Source organism: Radiomyces spectabilis, assembly GCF_025331425.1.
Source record: "Radiomyces spectabilis strain NRRL 2753 chromosome Unknown BYT42scaffold_4, whole genome shotgun sequence".
In the NCBI taxonomy this organism is placed as follows: Eukaryota; Fungi; Mucoromycota; class Mucoromycetes; order Mucorales; family Radiomycetaceae; genus Radiomyces; species Radiomyces spectabilis.
Genome location: NW_026251929.1, coordinates 632558 through 660540, shown reverse-complemented (window position 1 = coordinate 660540; position 27983 = coordinate 632558). Strand labels below are relative to the sequence as shown.

Below are 27983 nucleotides of genomic sequence, written 5' to 3'. Positions count from 1 at the left end.
TATCTAGCATACTGTCTCTTTTTTTTGGTTGTTTTGACAGGATATAAAGAGGTTTGCTTGTGAAGGAACAGATGGCCTGAAAATATAGGGATTAAACAAGGCTGAGAAAAAAATCGCTGAAACTTGCCCGACTCTTTTTTTTTTTGGCACATGAAATTTGGGCAGTGCTTTAGTTCATTTTCTTTTTCATGGCCGACAACAGTGGCAGTAGTAACGATTCTAGTTCGCCATCGAACATTTCCACTTTGACATCGTTGCCACCGCCGCCGCCGTCGCATACACCGTCTTTGGCTACTACAACTACGCCTAATGAACCGCAACCACCTTTGAGGGAAGATATGGTCAAGTCGGCCGTTTCATTTTTATCGTCGCCCAAAGTGCGTTCAGCCGACCAAGCCAAAAAGATAGCATTCCTACGAAATAAAGGACTGAATCAAGCCGAGATTGACGAAGCATTCAAAAGAGTACCCGGCAGTGACGCCCAACCCGCCATTGTCAATGTAAGTTATTGCAAGCAAAAAGCAGAAAGATGTAGGACATGCTGGCTGAATGGTCTGTATTTAGACTGCGGGTCCTTCTTCGTCTCCCGCCGTTCCACCTCGTCCTGCGCTCTCGTCGGCCCCACCAGCCGTGCAAATAGCATACTATCAGCCTTCGCCTCCGCCGCGTATGACAACACAAAGTATCATTCGTCTGGCGGTGGTAACCGGCGTTGGCGCAGTCGGAGTCACTGCGGTTCTCGTAGGCATTATCAAGGTATAAGCTCACTGTATAATAATAATCTACAAAAACTACGCATCCATCGCTGACCAAAACTCTTTTCGCAATGACAGCGTATCATGTCACGCATTTTTCGTCGTATTGCCGTCTACCAATGCGATCGATATAATCAGCACAAAGCCTTGTTGGAGAGGCTAAATACCAAGCTCAAGGCCATGGAAAGCAGTTCGGCTGCATCGCTGGATGTCATTAGACGGCAGCAAACCAAATCCTTGGAAAATCTCCAAAAAGTTCAAACGGATATTCATGGTTACATCGATGAGAACGAGCCATATGCAAAATTCTTGAATGCTCTCAACGGGTTCAAAGATCAGTTAACCCATCCCGACGTCATTTTTTCCTCGTTCAACACTTCCAATAACTTTGGACTCAGTTTCAGAGACTATCGAAGCGATGATTCCGTCGTGCAAGGTTTCAAGAGTGAAATACGAAGCTTCAAAGGCATGCTCTTGAGCCGACGCAATTTTCCCTCCGTGAAACCTACCACCACATTTTCCACCCAGGTATCGCCCGCCACCCCTCCTTCCACTGAATCCGTTGCTACTCCCAATACCAATACCAATACAAAACTCCCACCAAACACTGCTTCCTCCTCTCCTACCAGTTCCGTAGATCTCAATAATCATCCACGTCACCGGTCCTCGTTCCGTGCCGATTTAGCCAAAGAACATGCTTCATCCAATCCGCAATAAAGAAAAATTGAGTAAAAACCGTCTTTCATTTTAAAAGCCACTTCCCGATTTGGATGGGAAAAAACCGTGCTTTTTGATTTTTTTCTTTTTCTTTTCACACACAGAGATCAGATTCCCTCCTCATCTACTACTTTTGATCATGGATGTCACCGAGATCTTGGAAGCACACAAAAATCAATAGTAAGTGTTGATGCAAACAAGCGCAAAAGCTTACCGTTCCAACCCCTCACCTACTGTTTTAATTAGTAAACCTATCACGGTCGAGAAGCTGATTCCCTTGGAATTCGATCTCAATCTTTTAGCTGGATTCGACACCAATGCATTCGATGACAAGGAATTAAAGTAATTCTGGCAGTGTAAATTGGCTTGGGTTGCAGACGATACTCATTTGCTGTTTACATTTTTTGCAGAAATAACCGAGAAGCTTATATCAAGAATCTGACTCGAGATAACACGCAGCTGCTTGTGAATGAAATTTTCAAGTTGCCTATACAGAGTGGCGATGCCGGTGTTCTCGCTCAACTTCCCGCACGTACGAGCATTTTACCTCGTGAGAAACCATTACCAAAGGAGAAGCCATTGACACGATGGGAGAAATTCGCAAAAGCCAAGGGCATTCAGAATCGCAAACGGGAACGTATGGTGTGGGACGACGAATCACAGGAATTTGTTCCCCGTTGGGGTTATGCTGGTGGCAAAGACAAGGATAAATTGGCTTCTGACTGGTTGATCGAGGTGCCCCAGGATGCCGATCCTATGGAAGATCAATATGCCAAGCGCCGTGAAGATAAGAAGGCACGTGTGGAAAAGAATGCTAAGCGACAGAAACGAAATTTGGAGGAAACCGCCGTGGCCACCATGGCCGGTAAGAAGGATGTGCGAGAATTCAAAAAGGCCGAACTTCAAGCCGCCATTGCCGCCTCCAAAACCGCCACCGCCAGTCTGGGTAAATTCGACACCAAGCTGAAAAATGAACCCAAGGCCAAGGGTGTCACTCATCAGGTAAAAAAAAAAAAAGGATCACTATCTTGCTTGGTATGGTACGGTATGAATATATGCTAACAGTGTCCTATTCTATATTCTATATTCTATAGTTTGCACCTACGGTTGGTGATGTGAAGGAGGAAAAGAAGTCGTCACTGGACATCTTGAAGAAAGTGGTGGGTGGCAAGGAACAAATGGATGTTGCCAAAGCGGTTCGTTTGCATTCCAAAGCAGCCTCGCAGAAGAGAGGCGGTGACTTCAAGAAGGGTGGTGACTTTAAGAAGGGCGGTAAAAAGTCCTCGCGCAAGTAAAAGAACCGCACGTAAAAAAAAAATCCAACCGAATTCATTGCAGATAATCCATCCATATCCTAGACAAAATTTATCCTTTTTATCTTTCCTCATTTGTATACAATTTATGATGACAGCAGCAACCATAAAAAGAAAAATGCATGACAAAACAAAGAAACGGACAAAAAACGTTATTCAGGGACAGACCCTTTATCTGGGCGTGACGCTCTTTGGAAACAAATCGTAGCTCCACCGCGTCTCTTGGCGCTCGAATAGTAGGGTCTTATTGAGGAAAGATGAATTGGAAGGAGAAAGTTGGAAAAAAAAGCGGAGGGTAGAGGTTGTCAGATAGAGAACACATACAAAACTTGGATATCTATTAAGGATGATGGATCAAACTTTTGATTCATCAGATGGTACAAAATAAACAAAAACAAAAAAGTAAAGGAGAATGCAATCGATTAATCAGAGTGTTGCTGACGAGATGCGCGATGATGATGGCGTGAACGACGATGAGGGACGTTGAAAATCATCTTTGGAGATGTCCATATGTCCCAGTCTTCCTTTTTATCGCGATCACCAAATACATAAAGTGCTTCCAAGCGAATTTGATACACATGACCTGGCTGAACCGCTTTCTTGTCGTGACTGTTTAAAGACGTGGTGTAAACCCCATTCCATGGCCATGCATAGTATGCGACGGAGCTGCTGGTAGGTGCAAGAGTATTGCGTTGCATCCATTCCCGCGAGTAATCTGAAAGCGGATCATTGGGCACTTCTCCGACCGCCTTACCGTCCTGCAACACCGTCATGCGCAACTGAGCTGTGCCAGTGAGAAGACGGGCCAGAACCACCGGTTGATCACGTAAATCGGAGCTGATATTAAAGTAACCTGTATCGTTGGCGAGAATTGTTCCGTTACCAAACCCAATCGCTGGGAAAGGATAATGGCCTGGCTTGCTGGGATCTCCTTTAGTGCGGTCAAGGATAGGAAGCGAGCTCATATTGCCCGACATACCAATGTAAGGAACGTGCGCCGTGATTTTCTTATCCTTGGAAGCGCTGCTCGTCAGGCGAATGTAGCCGCCGTAAATAGGATGGGATTTGGGATCAATGTCTTTGGGTGGATGGGCATCAATCTCAACCGAAACGGATCCGCCTTTGGGAATGGTGACATGTGTTTTTGAGAACGAGAGCGAAGCGACCGAGTTATTGTGGACAGCAAAGGCAATAGGTTCGGTAGGTGTAAAATCTTCCGGATGCTTTTGGTTGTAGCCTGTCACTGTCAGCGAAGGGACATGGCTAAGCGTCACCTCAAACTCGTGGTCACCGGTGTTGTGAATAGTCAATGTTTGTGATTTGTGATGCATGGTGTCGTTAAAGCTGATTTTGGCAGGTGTCACACTAAAGTGCTTCATTCCTTCCACAGCTTGAACCACATCCACGAGTCCAGCTCCTTGTCGGACCGGTGAATCACCGTAAGGCAAACTATTGAAGAGTGGACGCACTGTAAAAAAGAAAGAAAAGTTGATTTCGATCAATACCACGTTTTTTCTGTCAAGTTATACTCCATAGAAACCCAGAAAGAATCATACCTGGGCTGGCGTAGTTCATGAGAACTGTTTTCATTTCGTCGGGGGACAGATGATGTTTTTCCAATAAAAGGGCCACACAACCGGCAACAAAGGGTCCGGAAAAGGAAGTACCAGACATGACACCGTAGTAATTTTTGTAGTGAGGCAAAGTAGAAAAGACATTGCCGCCTACCGCCACCAGTTCCGGTTTAAGCTGCATTTCATTGGTGGGACCGAGGGTAGAAGTCGACGAGATACGATTCACGTCATGAGGAGGCGCTGGCACGGCCGTCATGATGTGCGTAAAGGTGGCTTTGGCATGTTTTGACTTGACCAAAATAGAATGCACTTTTTCGCCATCGACCGAGTTGATAAAGGCCACCGGCACTTTAGCACCCGAGATCACCTCGACGTCGGTGGTGTGATGCGTGTCGGTGTAGATGACCACCGCTTTGGCCCCGGCTTGTTCTGCATGTTGTACCTTGCTCGACGTACTGCATCCACCTTTATGAATAAGTACAATGGCATTTTTGGCATCGTCACCAAGCGGTTTGCAACCGTCGTCTGTAACATTGAATTTATGGCTGGAAGCGACCATCGGCAAAGTACCATTCAGATCAATAGCTAAACTGACAAAGCTTCGATAGGCTAATGCAAATAAATCCGAGGCTGAGTTTAATCGCTCTCTTCCCCACTTGGATTCGCACGAAAAAAAAAAATCATGCCACTTACGAACATCCAGCGTATCATCAATGCTTAGCATATAAGCGGAAGTGTGATCATTGAGCGTTGAGCCCACAGCAATCACATCACGACCGGTAGCTGGAGTCGCCGTCAAAAAGATCCCGCTGCCGCCACTGTTACCGCTGGCCACCACCACTAAAGATTAGACAACACCGATGAGTATGCAAGAAGTAAAGCAACATAAAGTTTGTTTCGAGATTTCGAGATTTTCTTACCATGACGACCTTGTGCGACCATGCGATTGGCGATGACGGACAGAACATCTTCTTCCCAACCTCCGGCATCGCCCAGCGAAATGCTGATAATATCCATGTTGGCCTAGATTTTTTTTCGCAAATGTGAGATCAGGGCACTAGATCCGTTGCTCATTGAACTAAAAATTTTCAAAGACCCAAAAACAACTTACATGAAAAGCCATTTCCATTGCTTTGATCAAGATATCATTGCCTGTTCTTCCGGTGTTACAACCAAACACTCTAAGATGCACGTACAAAAAGACACACACACACACACACACACACAAACAAACAGTAAGAACAATGAATTATCTTGTATTTTGCTTTTCTTTATCCTCTGACGTCAACCAATCCGATCTTACCTCCACATGCCTAGCTTGGCTTCGGGAGCAACGCCTGTCCAGTTCTAGATTCACCGTTAGTTAAACTTTTGCATTCTCGACCACTATAGCTGAGAAAAAAAAATCCTTTCAGCAAGATTATAGCATTTTCTTACGTAGATTTTATCTTGTGCTGCGATGAGACCTAAAAGAGAATAGCGTCAATCATGGTCATTAGAAAAAACCGACTAACCAGTAATATGGAGTTTTTTTTATTTTTTTACGTACCAGAGACAAACGTGCCATGGCCAGTTGCTGCAGCTAAAAATAACCGGGATTATCCAATTTTAGATGAAACTTTAAAATCTCCAATAAAAATGAGGGTTTACTGGTTACTTACTTGAATTGGCAGGGCAATCGTCAAGAGGATCATCACTTTCCTGAATTGAGTTGGGTGTGCCATCATAATTGTTGCCCACCAAATCGTGTCCAAAAGCAACCTTGCACTTTGGACCAAAACATCCACCGAGCGCTGGATGACGGTAATCGACGCCGGAATCAATGATGCCAATACGAATAGATTTTCCTGTGACACCAAGTTGTTTATAAACATTGTTTTGGGCTGTCAAGGTGGCAACATCGTCCTGTCAACAAACATCAGCATCTTCATTTATATCACATCGTTTGTATCTGTGGGCTGCGGTAATTACTTTGTGAGCGAGTTTTAATGGTAAATCGTTCGTAGCAGTGTGATTCGTCGCAGCTGCAGGTCGTGATCGGGGGGTGATGGGCCAGTAATTGATAACGTCCTGATGTTGCAACGCTTGCTTGGCAACGTCTTCGGAGGCAAATTCAACCGCCATACCTCGAAGCAGGGCCGAATCGTACGTATATCGAACGATCATGCTGTTGTCTCGCTTGTAAAACATGGAATCATGTGGTTTAGTGGACAACTCGACGACGTAAGCTGCTGGTCGGAGAGCCGAGACGGCCGTGCCGAGTAGCAGCAAGGAGCATAGCCAACTGCTCCAGGAACGCATTTTTGAAAGATAAAAGAAAAAGAAGAGTAGCGTAGAAATAGAAAGAGGAGAGAAAGAGAGAAGGAAAAGAAAGTAAACAAAAGGAAGGGAGAGATAAATGAAAAGAAAAAAAGATGAGTCGAGGCTTAGCGATAGAATAGAACGAGGAAAAAGGAAAGAGTGACGAATATGTTTAGGGCAAGGATGATGAAAAACATCGCTTTTTATTTATTCGCTCTTATTTTCTTTTATAGTTACTGGATGCCAAATATTGACCAACATGGTGAGTTGAAACTCAGGTAACGATGGAGACGGTTTGCATGGCACCCAAATGGGGAAAACGAGAAAAATGAAAAAAGGCAACGTATCACCAACCACGATTTGTACGTCCCTACTCATTCTTGGTTTTTTTATTATTATTATTTTTGCTTATGACGCCAATTCTTGCATTGCTTTGTCCTGCAAAGCGAGTGACTTCTCTATCGAGTCGCAATAATTCTGGTATTTGATGATTTCATGTAAAAGATACTGTGATTTGTTTTCCCAGTTCGTCATGGCTTGCACATCACTGCTTGCTTTCGAAGAAAACTATATATAAAAGAAAATAAAAAATGTTAGGGGTGGAAAACGAATGAGACATAAACCGTGGGCTTTTCTAAATTTTCATTGCTGACTCCTGAAATGGAAGGCCAACGAAAGCTAACTTTTTTCTTTTCTTTCTTTCTTGTTTTTCACTTACCCGAGTTTCCATGTCTGGCTTCAAATCTCGGTGTTTATCTAATTCTTCATTTAATTCTTTGACGTGTCTGTGCAACGCATCGAGCTGAGGTTTTTCTTCCAAAGTGCTACTGACGGTTGGTGGGACAGGCGGTTGCCACTCGTGAATAACACATGGGGTATTGTCGAAACAAGCAGCCGACCATCCGTACTCCAAGCTGCTAACCCCTCCTGTCAAGGGCTCCTTACTTTCTCGAGCGGCCCAATAATTGCAGGTGGACACCCAATCCATGACTTGCTCCACCGATCCAACTTGAAATAGGTAGACCCCGCCATTCGGTTGCTGCAGTGCAAATGCATGGGGTCGTTGACGACTATACCCGGAAGGAAGCGCATTGGATAATGTATGCTTTAAATCAATTCGACTAATCATTTGTACATTGGACTATAAAAAAGACACATTCAATATGCCTGTCCACTCTTTTTTTTCCTGTTCATTGTTGGTCTATTTTTCTTTTTCTCTCCTTCGGAGGCCAGACCGTGAATGACTTACCAACCAATCACCGGCACCGAGAGACTGTGTACCATGTTCAAATAATGTATCGAGTCCAGACGTGGCCGTGCCAGCTAGATTGGTCCGGCTGATCATCATACTACTTCGAATCATACTTTTCCGATTCTGAGATTGTTGCTGTTGTTGTGCCGGATCCATTTTGTACATGCGTATTTCGCCTTGATGCACCACCATATAACACTCCTTCCAATCTCGGTGACGGGCTTTTTGATTGGCGCGTTCTAGTAAATGTTTACGCACAATCGTGCCTTCCTTGTAGTATGGTGCTGAAGCAGTATAGGATGCAGGAAGTTCAGAATGATGAAGCAGTGGTCCAATGCATTGATAGGTGGTAGCGGATGTGGAATGGCCGCCATGGGTATGATGTGAACCTTGGGACAAACTGGAGCGCATGGAGGATGAAGAGGGACGTCGTTGCTGTTGAAATGAACCGGCGCGACTCGTGGATAACGTTGATCGTGGACTGCTCGGCGGCAGCACATTATGTACATAGAGATTCTCCAGCTGTAAAAGAAAGAAAAAAGAAGACGGAAAAAGGGAGATTTTAGCGTCATTAAACGTTGGAGAAGACATATTACGCGAGACGCACCTCTGAATTTTCACTGATAAAGATACTGTCTCGTGTAGCTTTCCAGATCATGGTACCAACACTTCGTTTAAAAGCGCTTGTACGAATACCATTCATGACTTGAAGACTACGACGTCGAGCCCTACCACGCATGTTGGGGTCTTCGGTATACGACGGATGAAGAATCTGATGATGTCGAATCGATGTATACATATGCTAAGAAAAAAAGAAAAGGTAAACAAAGCAGAGCACACAGAATCACGATTCGACGTCGTACCTTGAGTATCATTTCAATTTCGGCCCGCCAAGCTTTACTACCGACCACCAGAGGGGATCCTTCGGTGGAATTTTTCATTAAACGGTCATGACTGCTTTGATTACTACAAGCACTTCTGAAACTAGGCGTCCGGCGCATATCAGGTGGAGCGGTGGATGTCCATTCGGAGGATTGGAACGTTACCGTGCTTGCACGTTTGTAATCATCTGTCCACAGTTCTTCATCTATTGTCAGTTGCTGCTCATCGCCAGTAACAGCACTCATTGTGTTTCTAACAAATGCAGGACGTGACATCTTGCGTCGCTCGCCTTGCGCTACGTGAAGATCGGTATTGAGCAGAAGCAGCGAGTAGACAATTGCATGAACTACGTCTGTAACAATGGAAAACATTTACAGTTGAGCGATACATGCATGAGACACACAATCCTATTGATATTCACCTCGATTGCCAAAGATACAGTTGGGATTACAATCCCAGTAGCGCTGAGCAAAGGATTGGAGAATGCGGTCAATCTGCTGAGCTTCAGCTTTCAAGTGCAATTTGCCACACAGTGTTCTACAAAAAATATATGTGAGATTTTCATGTCACATCTTTTTAACAACACAACAAAGAACAAATGAAAAATGTCATGAATATCGGTGCATCATGGCAAATCACGGTACCTGAAAGCTTCATCCAAGGGCTGGTTTTCAAAGTCAAAATAACCCATATAGCATTTTAGAATTTCGGTGCTGGCAGGTTTTCCATCGCCGATCCATTGGGCTACTCGTTCCATGTCGGAATAAACCGTTTCGTCACCTTCCCATATTCGCTCAGCGTAACTGGAAGCGGAGAACGGATGATCAATTTCATCATTATCACGGCCTTCAAAACCGCCCGGACATTCAGGTTCGTCAGGCAAAGGGGGAGTGACAGGGACCAAGGAATCGGATTCGCTGCAGTCCACGCTTTGAGCTTTACGGGACCCCCATTCTTTGCTTTGATCACTGTCCTTGAGTTGTAACGTGCTGAAGATTAGCCCCCCGGCGGAACCAAAGTGACCACCACTCAAACGCTTGGAAAGTTTGTCGCCCACAATATTACTGTCATGGGCTTCTGCTGGATCAATGTCAACGTCTGACAAAAATTCGTCCAGGGAATCGTCGTCTTTTGCGAGACCCAGGATGTCATCGGAAGACAAGGTGGGTTTCAGGCATGTGTCTTGATCAAGATGATATAAAGGTCGCTGAGAAGTATCAAATGAAACCGATCGCCGCATAAGGCGTGCAGGCGGAGCTTGAAGATGATATACGTCGTGAGGCTGATCATCCAGTGTTTCAGATTTTGACGTCGACGCACTGGACTCGGTCGCTTGAAGTGTGATTGACGATCGTCCATCATCCGTCGTATCGTGCACAGACGGTTTCTGAGCTGCCAAGATCGTTTGTTTATTACGCGTTGTCTGATTTGGCTGCTTAAAAGGAATCACGTCGTCATAAATAAGATTTGTTTATCAGCAGGAATTATGAAAAAATAATCAGGGGTTAATTTTTGCAGAACTTGAAGAAGCACAGTCTTTTTTTCCCTTTGCATCGATTTCCTCTTTTTTTTCGGCTTTCATTACCTTGTTGCTTAATTTTCGAAAGAAACGTCCAATGGTCATACCGCCTTTCTATAATCCCCAATGCCGAGTTAATTAGCAAAAAAAAAGAGCCAACATTCAACGAACGATGGGTCATACCTTTTTGACCGAGATTGGTTGGACTGACGCTGATTTTGATTGAGCGATAGAATCGTAGTTTACGAGCGAGGAATGTGAAGTGAGTGAAGGATTCATATCGCTGGGTAGTTCTGATTGAGCTTCCATGGATAACGACGGACAAGACAAGTCTCTACCGCATCGTTCGTTTTCGACTCGGTAGTGACAAGGCGGTCGTTTTTGATGCATTAATTTGGTGAGGAAACGTGGTTTCGATTTCTCGGGAAGAGGACAGTTGAATGAAGCCGAGCGAGCTCGAGGCGGTGAGACTTCGGTAGCATGGTGGTGGTAATTGGGTCTCAGGCCAAGCGAGTTAGACATTCGGTAATGAAGAAGGAGCGATGGGGGAAAAACCTTGACCAAGGATAGAGGATTTCGCAGTTACAAGGAGAAAATCAAAAAAGAAAGAAGGAAAGATGGACGAGTGTGGAAAAAACCAAGGGAATACAGAAAAAAGGGATAATCAAAGTGTACCAGCACACTGATTCATGGAAAAAGAAACTGGGAAACAAATCAAGAACACAGAAATAGGGGGACCATAGCCGAGAAACTTTTGGGTTTAGTCTTTTTTTGTATTTTTTTTTTTTTCGTCATTTTAACCCTTTTCTTTCTTTTTGTATAAGTTTTTTTTTCTTCTATCTTATTATATGTTTCCATGGTGCTCTCCTTATCAACTATTAAACAACAAACAATGAGCGCAAAAAAGCAACAGTTGAGACAAAGCGGCTATCGTTTTTTGGTTTTTTTTGTTCTCTCTTGTTATTATAAACAGCATGCAGCGTGACATTTGCCAAGAGCAGAAATACAGTAATCCAGAATGCTTTGGTTATCTCGCTTTGGATTTGACCATCACCGTGCATTTCACTCAGCTCTCCTATCTTCACAAAGGTATGGTATGTTTAATTGTATCCAATGGTGACAGACGATAGGTCCAATTTTTTTCTTTCGTGTCACTCCGCATTTACTTGTTTGTTTTTGAAGGCCGAGAAACTTTTTTTTTTTCTAACCAAGAAAATAAGCATTGACGGTGAGAACATAACGTATTCCTGTGTAACTTGAAGAATGAACAATAAAATGCAAGTCATTTTAACCTAGCCTAATTCCTTTTTCTTCTAATGTTTGATGATTGCTGTGTACTCAGTCATTGTTGGATGAAGCCGACCCCAAGACAATGAGGCGTCTCACTTTCGCTCTTTGGAGGGTCAAGTGCCGCTTGATCAATTCCGAGCGGTACTAAAGAGAAGAGCCGTTACACCAGTTTAGTTTTTATGAGCTTATTTCCAGGTGGCCCCATAGAAAAAATAGTCTCGTCTGCATCTCCCAGCTGCATGGTTTTGTAAAACGATCCGGAAGATGTCGCTTAACAAAAAAGGCGTGGATTATGTAAGATAAGTCTTGTGATCAGTCGAACGCGCTTGCTCTTGGATCATAAACTCCCAACTTTTGCGCCGCATGTAAAACAAAGTCACGGCTGATGATGCTATTACTGCTCCCTGCCAAGAGTAAACATGCCAGTTGATCCAAATGTGCCCTGCCCGGCACCAAATTGCATCATTGGCCGACTTTCGGATGAAACTGCGATCGCTATTCCCGATTTTCATTTACTAAAGCATCTGACTTTTTTGTGACTTTAGTCGACAAATGAATTCCTTTTTATCAAGAAACCTGGTATGGATAGCAATTGTGCCGAGTCGTTGACTCGATTACCAGGCATCAGGCCACCCTACTATACAGATTTAAGCGCCGTCCGAGACTACTTCAGCATTGACTCGTGACACAAATCCGCAGGTTTTGCAACCATCCAAATGCTTTTCCATTGTATATTTCCCCAACCGAGTAGGCAGTGTATATGCCATGGCGTAGCCGCAATAGGCTTGGCTCTGTAAAAAGTTGCATTATCACGAAGAATCTTCAAAGTTTAGGCAATCAGGTTGCTTGAAAACACACTATGGCATTAATTGATTGATATGCCCAAAAGACCCTTTTAGCAACCATTGGCTTATGACAAACTATGGCTGATGCCATAGCCAACAACACATTTTTCCCAACAATGAGTTGCTTTTTATATATATATAAAGCTGATGCAGTGCCCAACACATTTGAAAAATCAAAACATCTCACGAATTAAGAGAGGCCAACGATGCAGCAATAAAAATCCATTTATGGATTGGCGCAGCCGATGTGTGACTTGCAATTTAGCACGGAAACGCAGCTCGACCAGCCATCAAAATTTCTCTCTGCGGGGCGTCTTTTTTTCTTTGACTGGAAACTCTATCGCAGCCATCATGTATGTGACAAAGGATCGCCTGATCATGGCTATTGACACTGTCTCACTGATTGACGGTTGGATATAGGGGTCGTCATTGTCAGCTTGTTATGGGGCCAGCCGGAAGTGGCAAAGTAAGCGTTGCACGAATTGGAGAAAGGCGGCGATCACCAACACGCAGAGTTGTGGGGGTTTGCCAATTCTTTCCTCTTTACTCCCAATTCGTTATCGATCCAGCCTTAATATCTGTTGTACTTACTAAATGTTTTGCTTTGGCTCATAGTCTACCTTTTGCGCCACTATGATGACACACTGCCAGGCTACGGGACGCAAAGTTCATTTGGTGAATCTCGATCCTGCTGCGGAAAACTTTGAATATGAACCAACGATCGGTAATTCGCATCCCGATGTAACTGATGGGGATAACAAGAATTCTCAATGCAGTTGTTGTAGATATTCGAGAGTTGATTACTCTGGAAGATGTCATGGAAGAGTTGGACTATGGTCCAAACGGTGGATTGATTTATTGCCTTGAGTAAGCGTGACAGCATGAGTGAGGGTCATTTGCTGACAGAAAACTAATGGATCCATTTTTTTCTCGATGCAAGGTTCCTGCTCAACAATATTGACTGGTTGGAAGAAGAGATCGGCACTTACGAAGACGATTATTTGATCATTGACTGTCCTGGACAAATCGAACTGTATACACATTTCCCAATTATGCGAAGGATTTGCGAGTGTTTGGGTCGATGGAACATGAATATCTGTGGCGTCTATTGTTTGGAATCCCAGTTTATCGAGGATAAAAGCAAATACTTCTCCGGAGTCCTGAGTGCCATGAGTGCCATGGTGAATCTGGAAATTCCCCATATTAATGTGATGACCAAGATGGATCTGATACAAGGCGATTATGGTAACAAGCGAGACGACAGCGACGACGTTGACGAAGATGAAAGTGAAAAGAAGAAACGTCAACGACGAAGACGAAGACGTATGGAGAAGGCAATGAATGACCGCGAAATAGAACGGTATTTGGAACCGGATCCGCTTCTCATGGCTGAAGAAGCCGGTCAAACATCTGAACAAGCACCCAGCGCAAGAGCTCTGAAATTCCAAGCATTAAATCAAGCCATTGTGCAGTTGGTAAGACGACATGACTATGATGAATTTTCGGATCGGGGTTGGGTGATGATGATGATGGAATGTCTAACGCGATCTGGGGTTATGATAGATTGACGATTACAGTATGGTGAGTTTTATACCTCTTAACATTACGGATGAAGACTCGGTGGAATATGTGCTTTCAAGTATCGATCATGCGATGCAATATGGAGAAGATCTTGAACCCAAGGTAGGACAAAGAAAAAGGGCCAAGGATCATTCCTTAATAACGTTGTCATTTATGCATTAACGTGTTGAACTTGTCTTTTTGTCTGTTTCAGGAACCCGATGATATGGTGGAATACGATTAAATAAAAAAGAAAAACGCGATGATTCAAGGAGATGCGATGGGAGATACTTTTTTTTATTTTCAGTTATTCGGTATGGGAGTTTTGGAGGGGAACTCTGAGGAGGTATAGGAGATGTCTTGTTTATCATCAGATACACTGTGTTTTTGGGGGGAGAGGGAAGGGGATTTCCATGGCACAGAGAAAAAAAAACTTTTGGTGCAAGCAAGAGAAGGGTCAAAAGGGATGAAGTCATTTTCAAAGGGATAACGACCGAGCGAGAAGACGGAAGCGCAAAAGGATTATTTTTAGGCGGAGCAAAACGCGCGTTTCTCATCTTCTATATAACCTGTGACACTCTCTCTTTTTTCACCTTTTTTTTTTCTGTTTCCTACACCTTCCAATCATTTCTCATTCTTTGTTTATATCACTAGAAGTTACTTGTCTACGTGGTTCTCCTTTTCCCTTTTTTCTTTCTCTTTTTTCTTTCTTATTTTTCTTATATTTTCTATTATATCTTTTTTTTTTATCTTACTATTTTCCCGATTCCTATTGTATATACCCAAAGACTTTTTTTTGTACACTCTGCACTATACGACGAAATCATCTCCTATTGTACTTCTTTTTCCGTATTTCTTGCCTATTTCATCGTTTTTCCAGTTGCTTTGAATCTATCATCATCGTTCCCCACTTCTTTCCATCACTTTTACTTTGGTCGGTTTCACCATGGCAACAACAGTTCAATCCCCTACGCTGATTCGAGACTACGTCGAAAGAGCCAGTGATGAAGACGATGACGATGATAAGACACTCGCGACGCTGCTGAACGATAAATTAAGAATGGAAAAGGCAAGTAGCATCATGACGAAAACCTGCACTCATGGTCTTTTGCTGGAAGAGGAGGATGAGCGCCAGTTTCCATTTTGGGATAGTGCTCTTTTGTTTTTTGTTTTTCCCTTTTGTTTATCATGGAGGGCGAAAAGGAAAAAAAAAGAAAAAAGAGATCCTAAACGATGGAAAAACAAACGACAGCGTGCAAATTTTTTTTTGACGACTGTCATGATGAACCTTTTTTTTATACATATATTTCGGGGTGTTTTTTATTGGAATGATATGGTTTTGAGGAACGTGCATTATGACGATTAAGAGGATGGAACGGGCGATGGCATTGGTTCAATCATAAAGGATGATGAGTTGACTCCTGAATCATGCCTCCTCATCTTTCTTTCCTTTTTTCCCTTGTTCTTTTTTTTTTCCAGGTTTTTTTTTTTTCGGGACTCCTGAAGATGAAGCATAAAAAACTAAGCCAGTTTTTATTACTGTTTATTAGCCGCTACATGGGTCTGACGTTTGGAATTATTCTGCCGACTGGTCGCTACATCCACACTATGGGGCGTATTATTATCAACAACAAGCGCATATGCAATACTTACAATTTCAACATCAGCAACACTATCAGCAACGCATGTTTATGCAACCGTCTCAACAATATCATCTCCGCCAACGAAGAGCCTCATCTGGCACCGTGGCATCCCACTCCCACCCTACAGCTAAAGTTAAATCCAATCCTCATCATACTCAAGGACGTCCGCCATCCGTGGATCGACGATCTCGGACACCTTCCATCTCGCGCCCCCCTTCCATCTCGTCTTCCGCTTCGCCCGTTCCATCTCTAGAATCCGCACGTCGTTCTTCCACCAATTCGTTATCCTCATCGGCCTCACAAACCACCATCCGTTCCGACATATCGACGGCAACCAAGGTTTCGATATCCAAGAGGTTGCGTCGCGTGTTTAGCATCAATCACGGTAAAAAGGAAACGGGAACCGGTGACAGCGAAACAAGCTCCATTCGATCCGTGGGATCCAAGCAAAGACGTCGACGATCATCGTTTGTATCGATTTCCAATCTGTTTCACAAAAACTCTTCGTCGGATTTAAGCCAATCCACCATCAACGAGGAAGAAGATGACGTCCACCAATCCACTTCGGAGATCCTGAAGCAGCCTTCGCGAAAAAATCTTAAAGGTGAGGTTTGTAGCACTGGTTTTGAAGTTGTGTGAACGATGGCACTGACCGCTTTGTATGTGTAACAGCGCGACCTTCTTGCAAAGTCTCGGATGCATGCAAGCCAACATCTTTCAGTAAGCAGTCGTTGCGCTTTTCGAGTGCAGAATCATTACCTTCACCTGCGGCTTCTGTGGTATCGTCGACGTACAGTCAGACCAAACGGTGTACTACCGAAGAGTACTTTGGAGGAAGCCACCATCGATCGCCCATCTTGAAACCGAGCGCGACTTCTTCGACGAGTTCGTTGGGAAAATGCAGAAAACTGCAATTCTGTCCTACGATTCGTGTTCACGAAACGTTTTCTCCTTCCGAATACGACCGTCGTTGTGACTCCAACGCCACCTGCCAGAAACTTACACCGGTCTTGGCCATGAAAATCAAGCAGGAATTGAATGAGTACAAACTGTCCGATATGGAGATTCACATCGACAGTCGTCAATATACTCACTTTTTCCTGTAAATTCCCCAAATCACACTATTCCCAAAGCTACGGCTCCCAGACACACTCCTTTTCTTTTCTTTGCTATATATCACCTTTTGTTCCATTCGTTCCCCTTGCGTCTTCCTGTCTTTTTCTCTTGTTGGTTTTTTTTTCTTTTTTTTTTTTCTTTTCCCACCCTCTCTCTCTCTCTCTCTCTCTCGCACACACGTCATATTTGGTTCTTTCCCCCCTTTGTTCTTTTTCTGTTTCTGTTTTCTATCTTGCGCTCGGAAAAGCACATTTCCATGTCTTGACCATATGCAAAATAACACATCAACCACCAAAAAAAAAGAGACATACAAAGTGTCAGTTTTAGATTAAGCTGACACCGGTGTTGTGAACCCCACACATTGGATTCTTGCAATTTGATTGGCTGAAATTTATGAGCAGAGGGGAGATGTGACAAAAAAAAAAGTTTTTTTTTTTATTTTTTTCGATTCCGGACTTTATTACTGAATATAACGTCTATTCGTTTGCCACTTCTTTTTTTTTTTTCTATTTTCGTCTATCAAGTATCTATATGCTCAAGTACGTTGGTTCCTTGATAAGCTCCGTTTTCTCACGCAAGCGATCCTTTGACGAGGAAGAGAACGACGAAGAACAAATGAACCAAAAAAAGATGAAGGTTGAAACCGATCACGATGATGCCGCCGTCGCCGCCGTGAACGAAACCAAGCCGTCGGAATCCATCACCTATTTGCACCGTGTCAAGGTCACCAATCTCCCTGAAAGAGAACTTGCCGCTGTCAAGAAGCTTTTCAAGAGCATGGGATTCTCGCGGTACAAAAAAGCCCCCACTTGGGATTATGCTTATATCAACTTTGACGTAAGTTCGACTGTTTTCTTATCATCATCTCTATGCTTGTCCCTTGACTCATCGTTTTCGTATTTTTATAATAGTCTGAAAGTGAAGCACGCGATGCCATGGCCAGACTTGAAGGCCTTGACTTCAAGAAGCGATTGTTGAAAACAGAATACGTTCAAATCGCGGAAGAGGATTATCGTAAACGCTTCCAGGGCAAGAAGAATGCCAAGCCTGAAGAAGAAGCCGAAGAGGATCCTCGTACCCCCGCTGAACGTTTAGCAGATCAGGTCACGCCTTTCCACAAGTAAGCAAATATAATCTAGCACTCACCGACCGGCCAAAACCTAATGTTTTTTAACTGGGGTGATATTTTCAATAGATTATCTTATGAAGAACAGTTGAAGCGCAAAAATCGATCCGGTCTCAAACACTTAATGAATCTTAAAAAGAGCATTGCAAAACTTCCCGATCTCAAAGAGGATTCCAAGCGACAAATCTCATGGGCCTTTGAAAAGTAATGTATTGAACTTCTGAATAGCTTTTTCATTTAAAAATGGGGTATTTTTTTTTCTGACTCTAATTTTTTTTGTGTCACGCAGAGGTTCGTTACCGTGTGAAGTGCTGGATCCTATTGCCTCGCCTGAAGTGAATGGTTATCGCAGCAAATGCGAATTCACTATTGGCAAGAATTTGGAAGGCGAACCTACCGTTGGTTTTCTTTTGGGCCTTTATCGTCACGGTATTACCGCTGTTTTGGAACCCAGTGAATGTTTGCATGTTTCTGATACCACCAAAAAGTTGGCCAAAGCCATGGAGGTAAAAGAAGAAGGCACAAAAGGCGAAAAGGAACAGTGCAAGTTAACTTTCAAATGTAGGAATATGTAAGAGCATCCGATTATGAAGTATATGATCGAGCTGAAAAAACGGGCGTCTGGCGATGCATCATGACCAAAACTCAACGCACTGGTGATGGTAAGGCCGATCGTCCGAGAAACATGCAGTTTGAAACAGACAAGTAATAGGGTGTACTTTATATTTACTGTCCTTTTTTCCTTTTAATAGTGATGGTCTTGATTCAAATGAGGGCCAAGGATTTGTCCGACGCTCAGATCGAGGCCGAAAAACAGAAACTCATTGAATATTGGAACAACGTGGAGGTGCCAATCACCACCTTATTACTTCAAATTTGGGACGGTGACTCGAATGGTATTACCGATAAAGCCAAGATCGAAACTCTCACGGGGGATGGCTACGTATACGAAGAATTGCTCGGTTGTCGATTCCGTATCTCCAGCAGCGCGTTTTTCCAAGTGAACACCCCTGCAACAGAACTGCTCTATGCCAAATGTGCTGAATGGTGTAATATCGATAAATCAAAAAAGACCACCTTGTTGGATTTGTGTTGTGGTACTGGTACAATTGGTATCACCATGGCCAAATCGGTGGATCGCGTCGTTGGTATTGAAATGGTGCCCGAGGCTATTGTTGACGCCAAAGCCAATGCCGAACGAAACAATATTACCAACGCTTCCTACTATGCCGCCAAGGTCGAAGACCGAGTCGACGTGGTCGCCAATGCTTCCAATGAGGAAGTGGTGGCCGTCTTGGATCCCCCAAGGTAAAAGGAACGATTTTCCCAAGCTCTGCCATTTCAGTTTCTAAGAATCATTGGTTTTTTTTTTCAGAAACGGTGTTCACGCAAGTGTGGTTCGCGCGGTTCGTGAGTCGCCCGCCATCAAGCGCGTTATTTTTATCAGTTGCGATGCAAAGCAGGCATTGCCCAATTTCATCAGGTAAAATAAGATGATTCCAGGGGGAAAAACATAAACAAAAAATAGAATAGCTAATGGGCTTGCGCGCTGAACAGTTTGTGTCGTCCCAAATCGAATCGATTCAAGGGCATGCCTTTCAAGCCTACCCGGGCCGTCTCCATTGATTTGTTCCCTCACACCGATCATTGCGAATTGATGCTTGAATTCGAAAGAGTTGAGGAGACCACGTCATCCGAATAGAGTAGCAAGCACAACGTTCCATGTTGAACATGATGCTTCGCATGTGCTATAGTTATTTTCTTTGTCTTTATCTAGATTATTTTCGTTTTTGTTTATTTTTTTTCTCATTGTAAGTTTGTTGCTTTTTTTTTTTTCATCATAATTGTATGTTTCATTTTATGATTCTATTCATTCCATCTTCATTGTCCTATTGGGAACTAGCTGTTTTTAATCTTTTGAAACATTGTAGTAAAAAACACAGCAAGACTATCGTGCAAAGTAATGCACAAGGTCCAAGACACAGTAACAAAGAAAAATACAAAAGAATTACAATTGTCATGAATTTTTCTTCCTGTATCTTATTAAACCTTCCGTTCCAAGACCATCCTTTGAGAATGTTTAGAGTGAACAGACCTACAACTCTGCCAGACATTAAACGGGCATTCGCCAATAACCATGTAACAATGACAAAGGGCAAGGCACGAAACCACTTGCAGCTTACCTCGTATCGTGATATACCACTAAAGATAGGGGTTACGTTACAGTAAGATGAAGGAACCTTTCTTTGTTGCTCCTCTCAACAGTGGAAAAAACCCGAGAAAATCAAATAGAAAATGAATGAAGTAAGGACGTTTCAGTCAAAGAAAAAGTTGGAGACAATAAAGAAAGAGCACAAGCAAGACAGTATTGCATGTTTGTTTCACAGCATGTTGATACTGTAATGGATAAATCGCTTTTATTGAACGTTCCACTAGGCTAGCTGATCAACCAGTCCGAGCTGTTGCTTTATATATTACAATCTACATAAGAGGACAAAAAAGATAGACCGTCTCCATTGATGCGGGACGGCATTGTTGGCGTACAACGCTTCCTTTGTTTTATCGGTATGTATGGTTTTTATTTATGCAGACATTCTCCAATTTATCACACGTCGAGCTTAAATGATGGTGTCCCGGCCATTATTTCAGCGGCAAGGGCACAGTATTTTTAAAAGGAGGTGATGCGATGGTGACTTGCCCCTCAAGCACTTTTTACAGAGAAAATATTTGAACACACATACTCGCTTTTTTTTCTTTACTATAAATTCAAGCAGTTTTTTCTTTATTTTGTAGTCTCTCGTCGCTTTTTATAATCTTTTTCTATTTCCCCTGTAATAATCATGAAATATATTTACTTACTGTGTATGGCTGCTCTTCTCGTGAATGCTCAGGAAGCACCTGTAACCACCGCCCCCAGAGACAAACCAGGTATGCTTCAACTTGACTTTGGATCTAGTATAATCCTATTAACGTCTTTACTGTTGCAGCCAATTTACCCAACGTCGACTGGGACATATTAAGGATGGATGCGGCCAACCGCGAAAATCTATGCCAGCGTCAAATCGCTTATTGTGCTGTAAGTGGCCACCCTCGATTCTTTACATCCTTGATTATGCAAACTGGCATGGATACTTATGATGATTCTTTGTTACATATTTATCAGAACAATTGCGGCGGGCCAAATGAAGCTCCTAAAAAGTACGTTGGATAAAATACCATCAGTTATTTTTCTATTCCTCTTGTTTAATTGCCCCGCGGCCCCCCCGAAGAGGATTCCAAGGATCTTTCACCCCCTTGTTTCGTATCGACTCTAATCATTTATTTGCATCTCCCTTTTGTCCCTTAGTTTCTGTAATTCAACGTCCATGGCCTGGGGTTGCGGTTGCAAGGTAAAGTTTTACGTGGGTCGTTTTCCTACGCACGCGTAGTCCAGGATAAAAAAAAAAGGTTATCCATGCAGCATGCCGATCCCTCAACTTTGTCGGAATGCCGATGGGAATACAAGCTCTTTTTATTTTTATGGTGGATGCATCTTACGGCAAACACTTAACGCATATCTATTTATAGAGAAAAGTCCCGGATTTTACTCCATACTTATGGCCCATTGTCCAAGGTGAATGCTCAGGAAAGTATCAAGCGTGTCAAACGGCTTGTATCACTGCCAAGGACGCCAAATGTGCTACCGCTTGCAATGATTATTATCAGTGTGGATCACCGAATGCACCTCCCAGCTATCTGCAAACTGAATATCCCACCGATACTCCATCTTATTCTGGTGTTAAAAAGGAGAATGCCCCTGTAGGCAATAACAATACCGTAAATCCGTCTGGTTCCAACAATGGCGCCACCCTCACCGGCCAATCGTGTTACGGACTCTTTATTGCCATAGCATCACTGTTGTTGCTAACAATGAATGGCCAATAGTTTCAATAATGACAGTATAAGCGTATAGAATAGTTCTCTATTGGATAATACTTGATCGCCCCGCATCCGTTCTCATGTAAAAAGGAACGTAAACAGACATGCAGGATTAAACTATACCCTACTTTTATTTTCCCTCTTATTGCATCAGTCATTTTCTCGAGTCTCTATACACCGTGAACCTCACATTATCACTTCGAGTCCGCGGTTTGATTTGTTTGAGACTTTATCATATGATGGAATGTCAAGCTGCTTATATCACAACAACTATGATAACATATCTTTTTTTTTTCTTTACGAATCCATCTGTTCATGCTCTAACATAGTTTGGGTCTCCCTCATCGTATAAGTTTGTGCCCTTTGGCATTGTACAGTAACTTGATCGTCGAAAGCAACATCGCCCACTAGTTAGTCCAACTTGTGGCTCTTAAACTTGCAACTTCCCGCCATGCGAAAATTGATGCGATACTCGGAAAATGTTATCCTGTAAATATCATCAGGCATATGACGAATACCTTGAAACAAAAAAGAACTTTGAGCACTATACTTCAGTAGCTGTTTTAATCGATGTACATGAATGAATTACGATCAGAGGTACTAATGATGATGATGGCTGGTATGAGCTTTTCTTTTGCGATTGGTGTGGATATCCATAATTGATGCTATTTCATTGTCGGAAAGGGTGGGCATAATTAATGATTGCTGATCCGGTTTCTGGTCGACGCACAAGTTCCAGAAGGCTGAGGAAACCATTGCCAGTTGGTCGGCTTGGGCGATGAATAATGGGAGTTCTTTTAAAGACATTGGCAATTGAATATGTGCAATTTCGACCATTGGATAGAAACCGTTTCTTGTACCATCAGTCAAATAGAAGGTGGCGTGGTGGCCTAACTCAACATGATCAGAGTTAAGAAAAAGTGCTGTTTTGTCTTCTTTTTTGCATTCAAAATAAAACAGAAAAACTTACCAACGACAAGAAACGACAGGACAAATTTGCTATGGTACCTATCAATGGCGTTTTTTGCTAAAAGTGCCAAGCGCACAAAGTCTTTTCCGACCAGCTTGTGATTCATGGTCTGCGAAGCCGGTTTCACTTCTCCGTACCCTAGTGTTTGGCCGATCTCTGTGCCTATCACCATGCTGATAGTTGAATCAGGTCTGGCCTGTAAGAGTGACATGTCACTGGACTTCCACTCGTCATTCGCAACAGAAGTCCTAAAATACGTGAAAATGACAAAAAAAAATTGAGCTTGCGTTTGACTGAGATTTTTTCTTTTCATACCATCGAAACATGACGTGCTTCGTGAGGTTTTCCAGCAATGGATTAATGGCCGCAGAGGTTTATCTTGTTATCAGCTCAAATTCATCAACCTTCTGACTGATTGGTTCTAAAGGTAATTGTTCAAGTCTACGGGCAAACGTTAATTGACATATAATAGATAAGCGTTATGGCTTGTTATTCTTCTTAATTCGCCCTTACAGATTTCGAAAGCATAATAATATCTTATTGTGGGCACCGTTGCTGGCAACCATAAGAGCCATCATCCGTTGTGAGTCTTGGAACGTTGTGACCTTCTTTCTGATGCAGTTCTACATAACTTATAAATAAGCTACAGCCATTTTTTTTTCACTCTCTCGATTATACCTTCACAATGTTTTCAGCATCAAGCCGAACATATTGGTCAAATTCGCAAGACCGAATGCCATATTCGTCCAGCAAATATTCGATAAGATCTTCACATATTTCAGGTTCTATGAACTGATGAAGGTCACTGTTAGTTCGGGATGGCTTGAGCAATAGAATCGATGACAAGGCCAAGACGTGCTGGACATGGGATTCGTACGTCAAGAGACGCGGTTCGTCAATAATCGTTTTCACATGATGGCGAAATTCGTGAAACCGCTTGGTGATGTCGATGTTTTGAAAGAAAAGATGGTCATTGTCTGGACAACGAAAAATCCAGCCTGTCTTGATGATATCGTCAGGTGCAGTAATGATCCTAAAACAATAAAATATAAAAAACCCAATTCATTTGTCACAAGATACTGTATTTTCATATACCCATTTTCAGGTTGAGATGCCATGACATGGTTCTGGTCACAATGCTTTCTAAGTTCTTCTTTCACAACGAAGGTCTGTTTGCACGAGACACAGCCATAATGAATCGTGATTGAGTAGCCAAGTTGTTCATACTTTTGAACATTCGCTTGAGTGTACACGCCGAAATTGCGATGACCAGTGAGAAGACGTTGGACTTTTTTCTGATGAGTAGCAGCGATATGGTTAATAGCTTTTTGGTTCGACTGATATGTCTTGTCGCAATAGGGGCACACTTTCTTCAACAACACAATAATATTCCCTTCGTTGTTGGACATAGTTTTTACATTCTGCGGACGAAGAAAAGGAACAACGAATTTTTTTTTTTTTTTTTTTTGGATGGCCTTTTTTTTGGCTGGCAGTATTCTGCCCGGCTTCTGCTGCCCTGATATTTCTCTGATTTTCCTGGAGCTGGGTTTGGTTTTCCGCAGCCGATGTACCGTTCTTCATCCACCGATCCATAGCCTTAACAATATAACCCTCGTATTTCGATCCGAAATAAACACTCATAACATACCAGCACATCTCCTCTAATATTTTCTTTATCAAGATGCTCAAATGAAGCTTTTCTTTATATTTGGAAATTTTTAGTCAGGCAACAAAGGCCTTCGACTCTTTGATTTATTACTTTCGTAAGTTACCCACTTTTCCCGCCGAGACTAACGAAATCTACAATCTGATATATATGTTTTACACATATATCTGGCGCTCACTGACAACGAACTGAAATTGATCTACCTACCGCAATTTATGATCGCCTTACCAACAAATAGAAGAAAGCCTTTTTTATCCTCGAAAATTTAGGTCGATGACAAGTTCAACAATGCTCACTTCAAGAAACCCGAGGAGAAGGTCTACAAGAAACTCCTTGAAGGTGACAAGCCAAAGGTGGCTGTTTACGATGATGGCACCTTGCATAAAATAATGACTGAGATGGTAGACTCGGGTTTGTATTTTACGAATGGTCGTAGAAGAAAGCTCTTCCTGAATCCAAGAATCGTTGACCAGAAGAACGCTGTCATTGATACTGCCATCAAGACTCTTTTCCTCCGTCAAAACTTGAGCACCTCGTTCGGATTGAGCAAGGGCCAGTTACCTCACAACATGAAGCTTTAAGCACCCTTATTTGTTTAAGCCTAACTCTCTGCCTGCTCTCCGATCATCGCTAGCAATGGTTGCAATACAAATATATAATAAATACACTACTTTGCTGTTCCCCTCTTGGCATACACGATCCTCTCTTTTTTTTTTCATGTTGATTTGGTTGATTCATGCTTGAGCAACCGCGATAGCCCATGAGGGAAAACTCCACACCAATCAAAATTTTAAGATGACGCGCCGTCCATTTCATGTCACTCCGACCGTTTCCCTGTAGTACGGAAAAGGCTTCTCTTTCCTGTATGCATCAAGAGTGCGTAATGGCAGCCAAAAGGAGATGTTCCCATTATGAAGGTAAAGCTTCTGGAATTGACTGCTTTATGTTGTCCGTTCTGTCTATTGACACTGAATGGAGTAGTGGCCACCCTGGGTGTCAATGACGGCCGCCCAAGGTCGGCGTTGGATTGTTCCGTCAATCTGCCCAGCACGTGTACGGTACATATGCACCATGGGTGTGGTTAGAATGGCATGGGGATGTGCCAGTTCTAACGTCTGAGGTTAGAGGGCGTCTTCCTTCTGGAGCCTATGCGGCGACCAGAAAAAAAGGGATCAACAATCGTCACTTATGCCTGTAATATATGAGAGAATTTAGAACAAAAGAAGACAATGAGAATCCTTTGAGACTGTTGTATATCTTTATTTCGATTAAAGTGATCTGCCTAATTATCAGTAAGTAGTCATCGGTTATAAGGTATATTGGAAGGATTCGCAATGCTGTCTTGTGACAGCGTTACCCATATGAATTGATCTCGGTGATACTGTACTGTAGATTCAAGTTATGGATGAATAGGTCTTGATCGGTGATTTAATTAACCTCACTAAAGAATGGGAAACAGGTCTAAAACCCGATGTTTTCTGTTTGGGAACACCGGTCTAGGATAAATAATACGACAAGTAGTGGATATACCACAATGGCAACCTTTTCCGACAATGAATAGCAACAATAATGGATATCCGCATCAATCGCAAAAGAAAAGCACGTATCAACCATCACAATTGACAGCTCTCATCCCAATTGATTCCTGTACATTTTAAAGCATCTACTAAACTATTGCTCAAATGGGTCCTTTTCGCTTCATGATGTTCTTCTATATAAAAGGCGTTAGATGAGGCTGACAAATTGGGATATCTTTTTTTCTTACCAGTTTTGGAATAACCTTTTTTGTATCTGATTGCCCGCTTACCGTTTTCCTCTAATGGCACATTCTAGGGTCATTACATTGGTTGTCTGTTTCGACATTTCCAACACTGGTAAGAACAAAAATCACTCATAAAAAAAGGCTATCCAAAAAACCACTCATAAAAAAAAAGGCTATCCAAAAAAACCACTCACAAAAAAAAAAGGCTATCCAAAAAACCACTCATAAAAAAAAGGCTATCCAAAAAACCACTCATAAAAAAAAAGGCTATCCAAAAACCACTCATAAAAAAAAAGGCTATCCAAAAAACCACCCATAAAAAAAAGGCTATCCAAAAAAACCACTAAAAAAAAAAGGCTATCCAAAAAACCACCCATAAAAAAAAAGGCTATCCAAAAAAACCACCATAAAAAAAAAGGCTATCCAAAACCACCCATAAAAAAAAGGCTATCCAAAAAAACCACCATAAAAAAAAAGGCTATCCAAAAAACCACCCATAAAAAAAAAGGCTATCCAAAACCGCCCATAAAAAAAAGGCTATCCAAAAACCACTCATAAAAAAAAGGCTATCCAAAAAAACCACCCATAAAAAAAAAGGCTATCCAAAAACCACTCATAAAAAAAAGGCTATCCAAAAAAACCACTCATAAAAAAAAGGAACGTTTCTTACAACTGGCCCGTCGTAACGAGTATAACTATGAGACGCTATTATTGCATCTCTTTTTATCTAAGGTGAGCTCGTCGACCTACAATGGTATACTTTCTGCGTGAAAAACACACAGGGGTTTTGAACCCGCGTTTTCTGTTCATGACGGATGTGGCGCACTACGTCAACCATGGGAAGGCCAGCGATAGCAACAAGGGTGATAGTGAACATCTTGGAACAATGAAAGTTTAATCGAACAAAATATCGTTTCCTTACACATCTTCAGCCTCGCGCAAGCGTCCCGCTAGGGAAGCTAAGCCAGAGACTGAGAGTGAGGTGAAGCAAGCTCTGAAAAGACTTGGTTTGTGCATTCATTGCCGCCAGAAATGGGGCAAGGGCCATCAATGCGATGAATATCGCAAAGTCATGGGCCAGAAGAACCAAGAGAAGTCGAGACAGGCACGTCTCAACCGTCATATGAGAGCAGGCAATAGTACTGCCGGGATGGAAAGAGTTGAGCGGTCACCTGTTTCGCAGAATGTGGACGCCATGAGAAATCTGAGTGTCCACGACAGTCATTCCGCTGATGGAGCCCTCGACGATTTGTTGGAAGGCATGGAGGAGTCGGAACGCCATGCAAATGGTAAGTGCCTCCGTTTAAATACCATCAAGCATCATCAAAACTCACTATTGCTTAAATCTCCACTTATGATCCAGAGTAAACGCTGCATGGGCTTAGTGGACGCTGGAGGGGAAATGTCCGTTATCAGTTAAGAGATTTGTATGCAGAATAAATGGCACATTGATAATGTCAAAGGTTCTATTATGTATGCTGCAAAAGGGGATTCTGTCAAAAATACGGTATTACTGTACCACTTGAAGTGGTATACAATGGCCATAAGATTTCTCATGTTTTTGAGGTCTTGGATGACTACGAAGCCATTTTAGGCTATGATATTTTGCCTCTCATCGGCATAGGTTGATAGGCGTGGCAACCAGTTGGGACAATGATTCTAAAAAAGAAATGGACCCACAAACGAAAGTTGTGCCGCTTGAAGATAAGCCCAAATCGAATCAATCTCCTGCAGGTAGCAAGGAACAACAGGAGCATTTTATGAAAAAGATCCA

General features: G+C 42.7%; 9 protein-coding genes across 9 annotated transcripts; 6 read left to right on the top strand and 3 right to left on the bottom strand.

The window, feature by feature from the left end:
• Nucleotides 1-188: 188 nt before the first annotated feature.
• Nucleotides 189-1472, top strand: BYT42DRAFT_612124 (peroxisomal membrane anchor protein conserved region-domain-containing protein; the record flags this gene model as incomplete). Its single annotated transcript, XM_051571585.1, has 3 exons — nt 189-500; nt 565-756; nt 834-1472. The coding sequence occupies 3 exons, from the start codon at nt 189-191 to the stop codon at nt 1470-1472; spliced, it is 1143 nt and encodes a 380-aa protein (XP_051425106.1).
• A 190-nt stretch (nt 1473-1662) lies between these two features.
• Nucleotides 1663-2534, top strand: BYT42DRAFT_493582 (ribosome biogenesis regulatory protein-domain-containing protein; the record flags this gene model as incomplete). The annotated part of the gene is made up of 2 exons (XM_051564230.1): nt 1663-1814; nt 1883-2534. The coding sequence occupies 2 exons, from the start codon at nt 1663-1665 to the stop codon at nt 2532-2534; spliced, it is 804 nt and encodes a 267-aa protein (XP_051425105.1).
• Nucleotides 2535-3050: 516 nt separating this feature from the next.
• Nucleotides 3051-6763, bottom strand: BYT42DRAFT_260273 (peptidase S8/S53 domain-containing protein). The gene is made up of 10 exons (XM_051562746.1): nt 6331-6763; nt 6021-6264; nt 5909-5941; nt 5797-5825; nt 5663-5706; nt 5471-5573; nt 5280-5382; nt 5053-5199; nt 4342-4968; nt 3051-4253 (listed from the first exon to the last, which is right to left on the bottom strand). Exons 1-10 carry the CDS (start codon nt 6658-6660, stop codon nt 3208-3210), a joined length of 2706 nt encoding a protein of 901 aa, XP_051425104.1. The 5' UTR covers nt 6661-6763; the 3' UTR covers nt 3051-3207.
• Nucleotides 6764-6860: 97 nt separating this feature from the next.
• BYT42DRAFT_260421 (uncharacterized protein) lies at nt 6861-10262 on the bottom strand. Its single transcript, XM_051562747.1, has 7 exons — nt 9439-10262; nt 9216-9331; nt 8776-9146; nt 8520-8714; nt 7910-8434; nt 7379-7801; nt 6861-7227 (listed from the first exon to the last, which is right to left on the bottom strand). The coding sequence occupies exons 1-7, from the start codon at nt 10032-10034 to the stop codon at nt 7069-7071; spliced, it is 2385 nt and encodes a 794-aa protein (XP_051425103.1). The 5' UTR covers nt 10035-10262; the 3' UTR covers nt 6861-7068.
• Nucleotides 10263-12694: 2432 nt separating this feature from the next.
• BYT42DRAFT_562484 (GPN-loop GTPase) lies at nt 12695-14236 on the top strand. Its single transcript, XM_051567473.1, has 6 exons — nt 12695-12801; nt 12869-12914; nt 13064-13172; nt 13234-13315; nt 13389-13923; nt 14012-14236. Coding segments are annotated over exons 1-6 (954 nt in total). The 5' UTR covers nt 12695-12799; the 3' UTR covers nt 14192-14236.
• A 1286-nt stretch (nt 14237-15522) lies between these two features.
• Nucleotides 15523-17225, top strand: BYT42DRAFT_260085 (uncharacterized protein). Its single transcript, XM_051562745.1, has 2 exons — nt 15523-16255; nt 16324-17225. Exons 1-2 carry the CDS (start codon nt 15649-15651, stop codon nt 16755-16757), a joined length of 1041 nt encoding a protein of 346 aa, XP_051425101.1. The 5' UTR covers nt 15523-15648; the 3' UTR covers nt 16758-17225.
• Nucleotides 17226-17231: 6 nt separating this feature from the next.
• Nucleotides 17232-19729, top strand: BYT42DRAFT_511942 (S-adenosyl-L-methionine-dependent methyltransferase). Its single transcript, XM_051565166.1, has 8 exons — nt 17232-17604; nt 17679-17887; nt 17963-18097; nt 18183-18399; nt 18459-18555; nt 18646-19201; nt 19269-19376; nt 19451-19729. Exons 1-8 carry the CDS (start codon nt 17299-17301, stop codon nt 19593-19595), a joined length of 1773 nt encoding a protein of 590 aa, XP_051425100.1. The 5' UTR covers nt 17232-17298; the 3' UTR covers nt 19596-19729.
• Nucleotides 19730-20652: 923 nt separating this feature from the next.
• BYT42DRAFT_562473 (uncharacterized protein) lies at nt 20653-21951 on the top strand. Its single transcript, XM_051567472.1, has 5 exons — nt 20653-20821; nt 20881-20969; nt 21057-21091; nt 21240-21282; nt 21461-21951. The coding sequence occupies exons 1-5, from the start codon at nt 20734-20736 to the stop codon at nt 21815-21817; spliced, it is 612 nt and encodes a 203-aa protein (XP_051425099.1). The 5' UTR covers nt 20653-20733; the 3' UTR covers nt 21818-21951.
• A 460-nt stretch (nt 21952-22411) lies between these two features.
• Nucleotides 22412-24190, bottom strand: BYT42DRAFT_544318 (uncharacterized protein; the record flags this gene model as incomplete). Its single annotated transcript, XM_051565751.1, has 5 exons — nt 22412-22701; nt 22782-23029; nt 23295-23404; nt 23460-23814; nt 23877-24190. 5 exons carry the CDS (start codon nt 24188-24190, stop codon nt 22412-22414), a joined length of 1317 nt encoding a protein of 438 aa, XP_051425098.1.
• Nucleotides 24191-27983: the final 3793 nt, after the last annotated feature.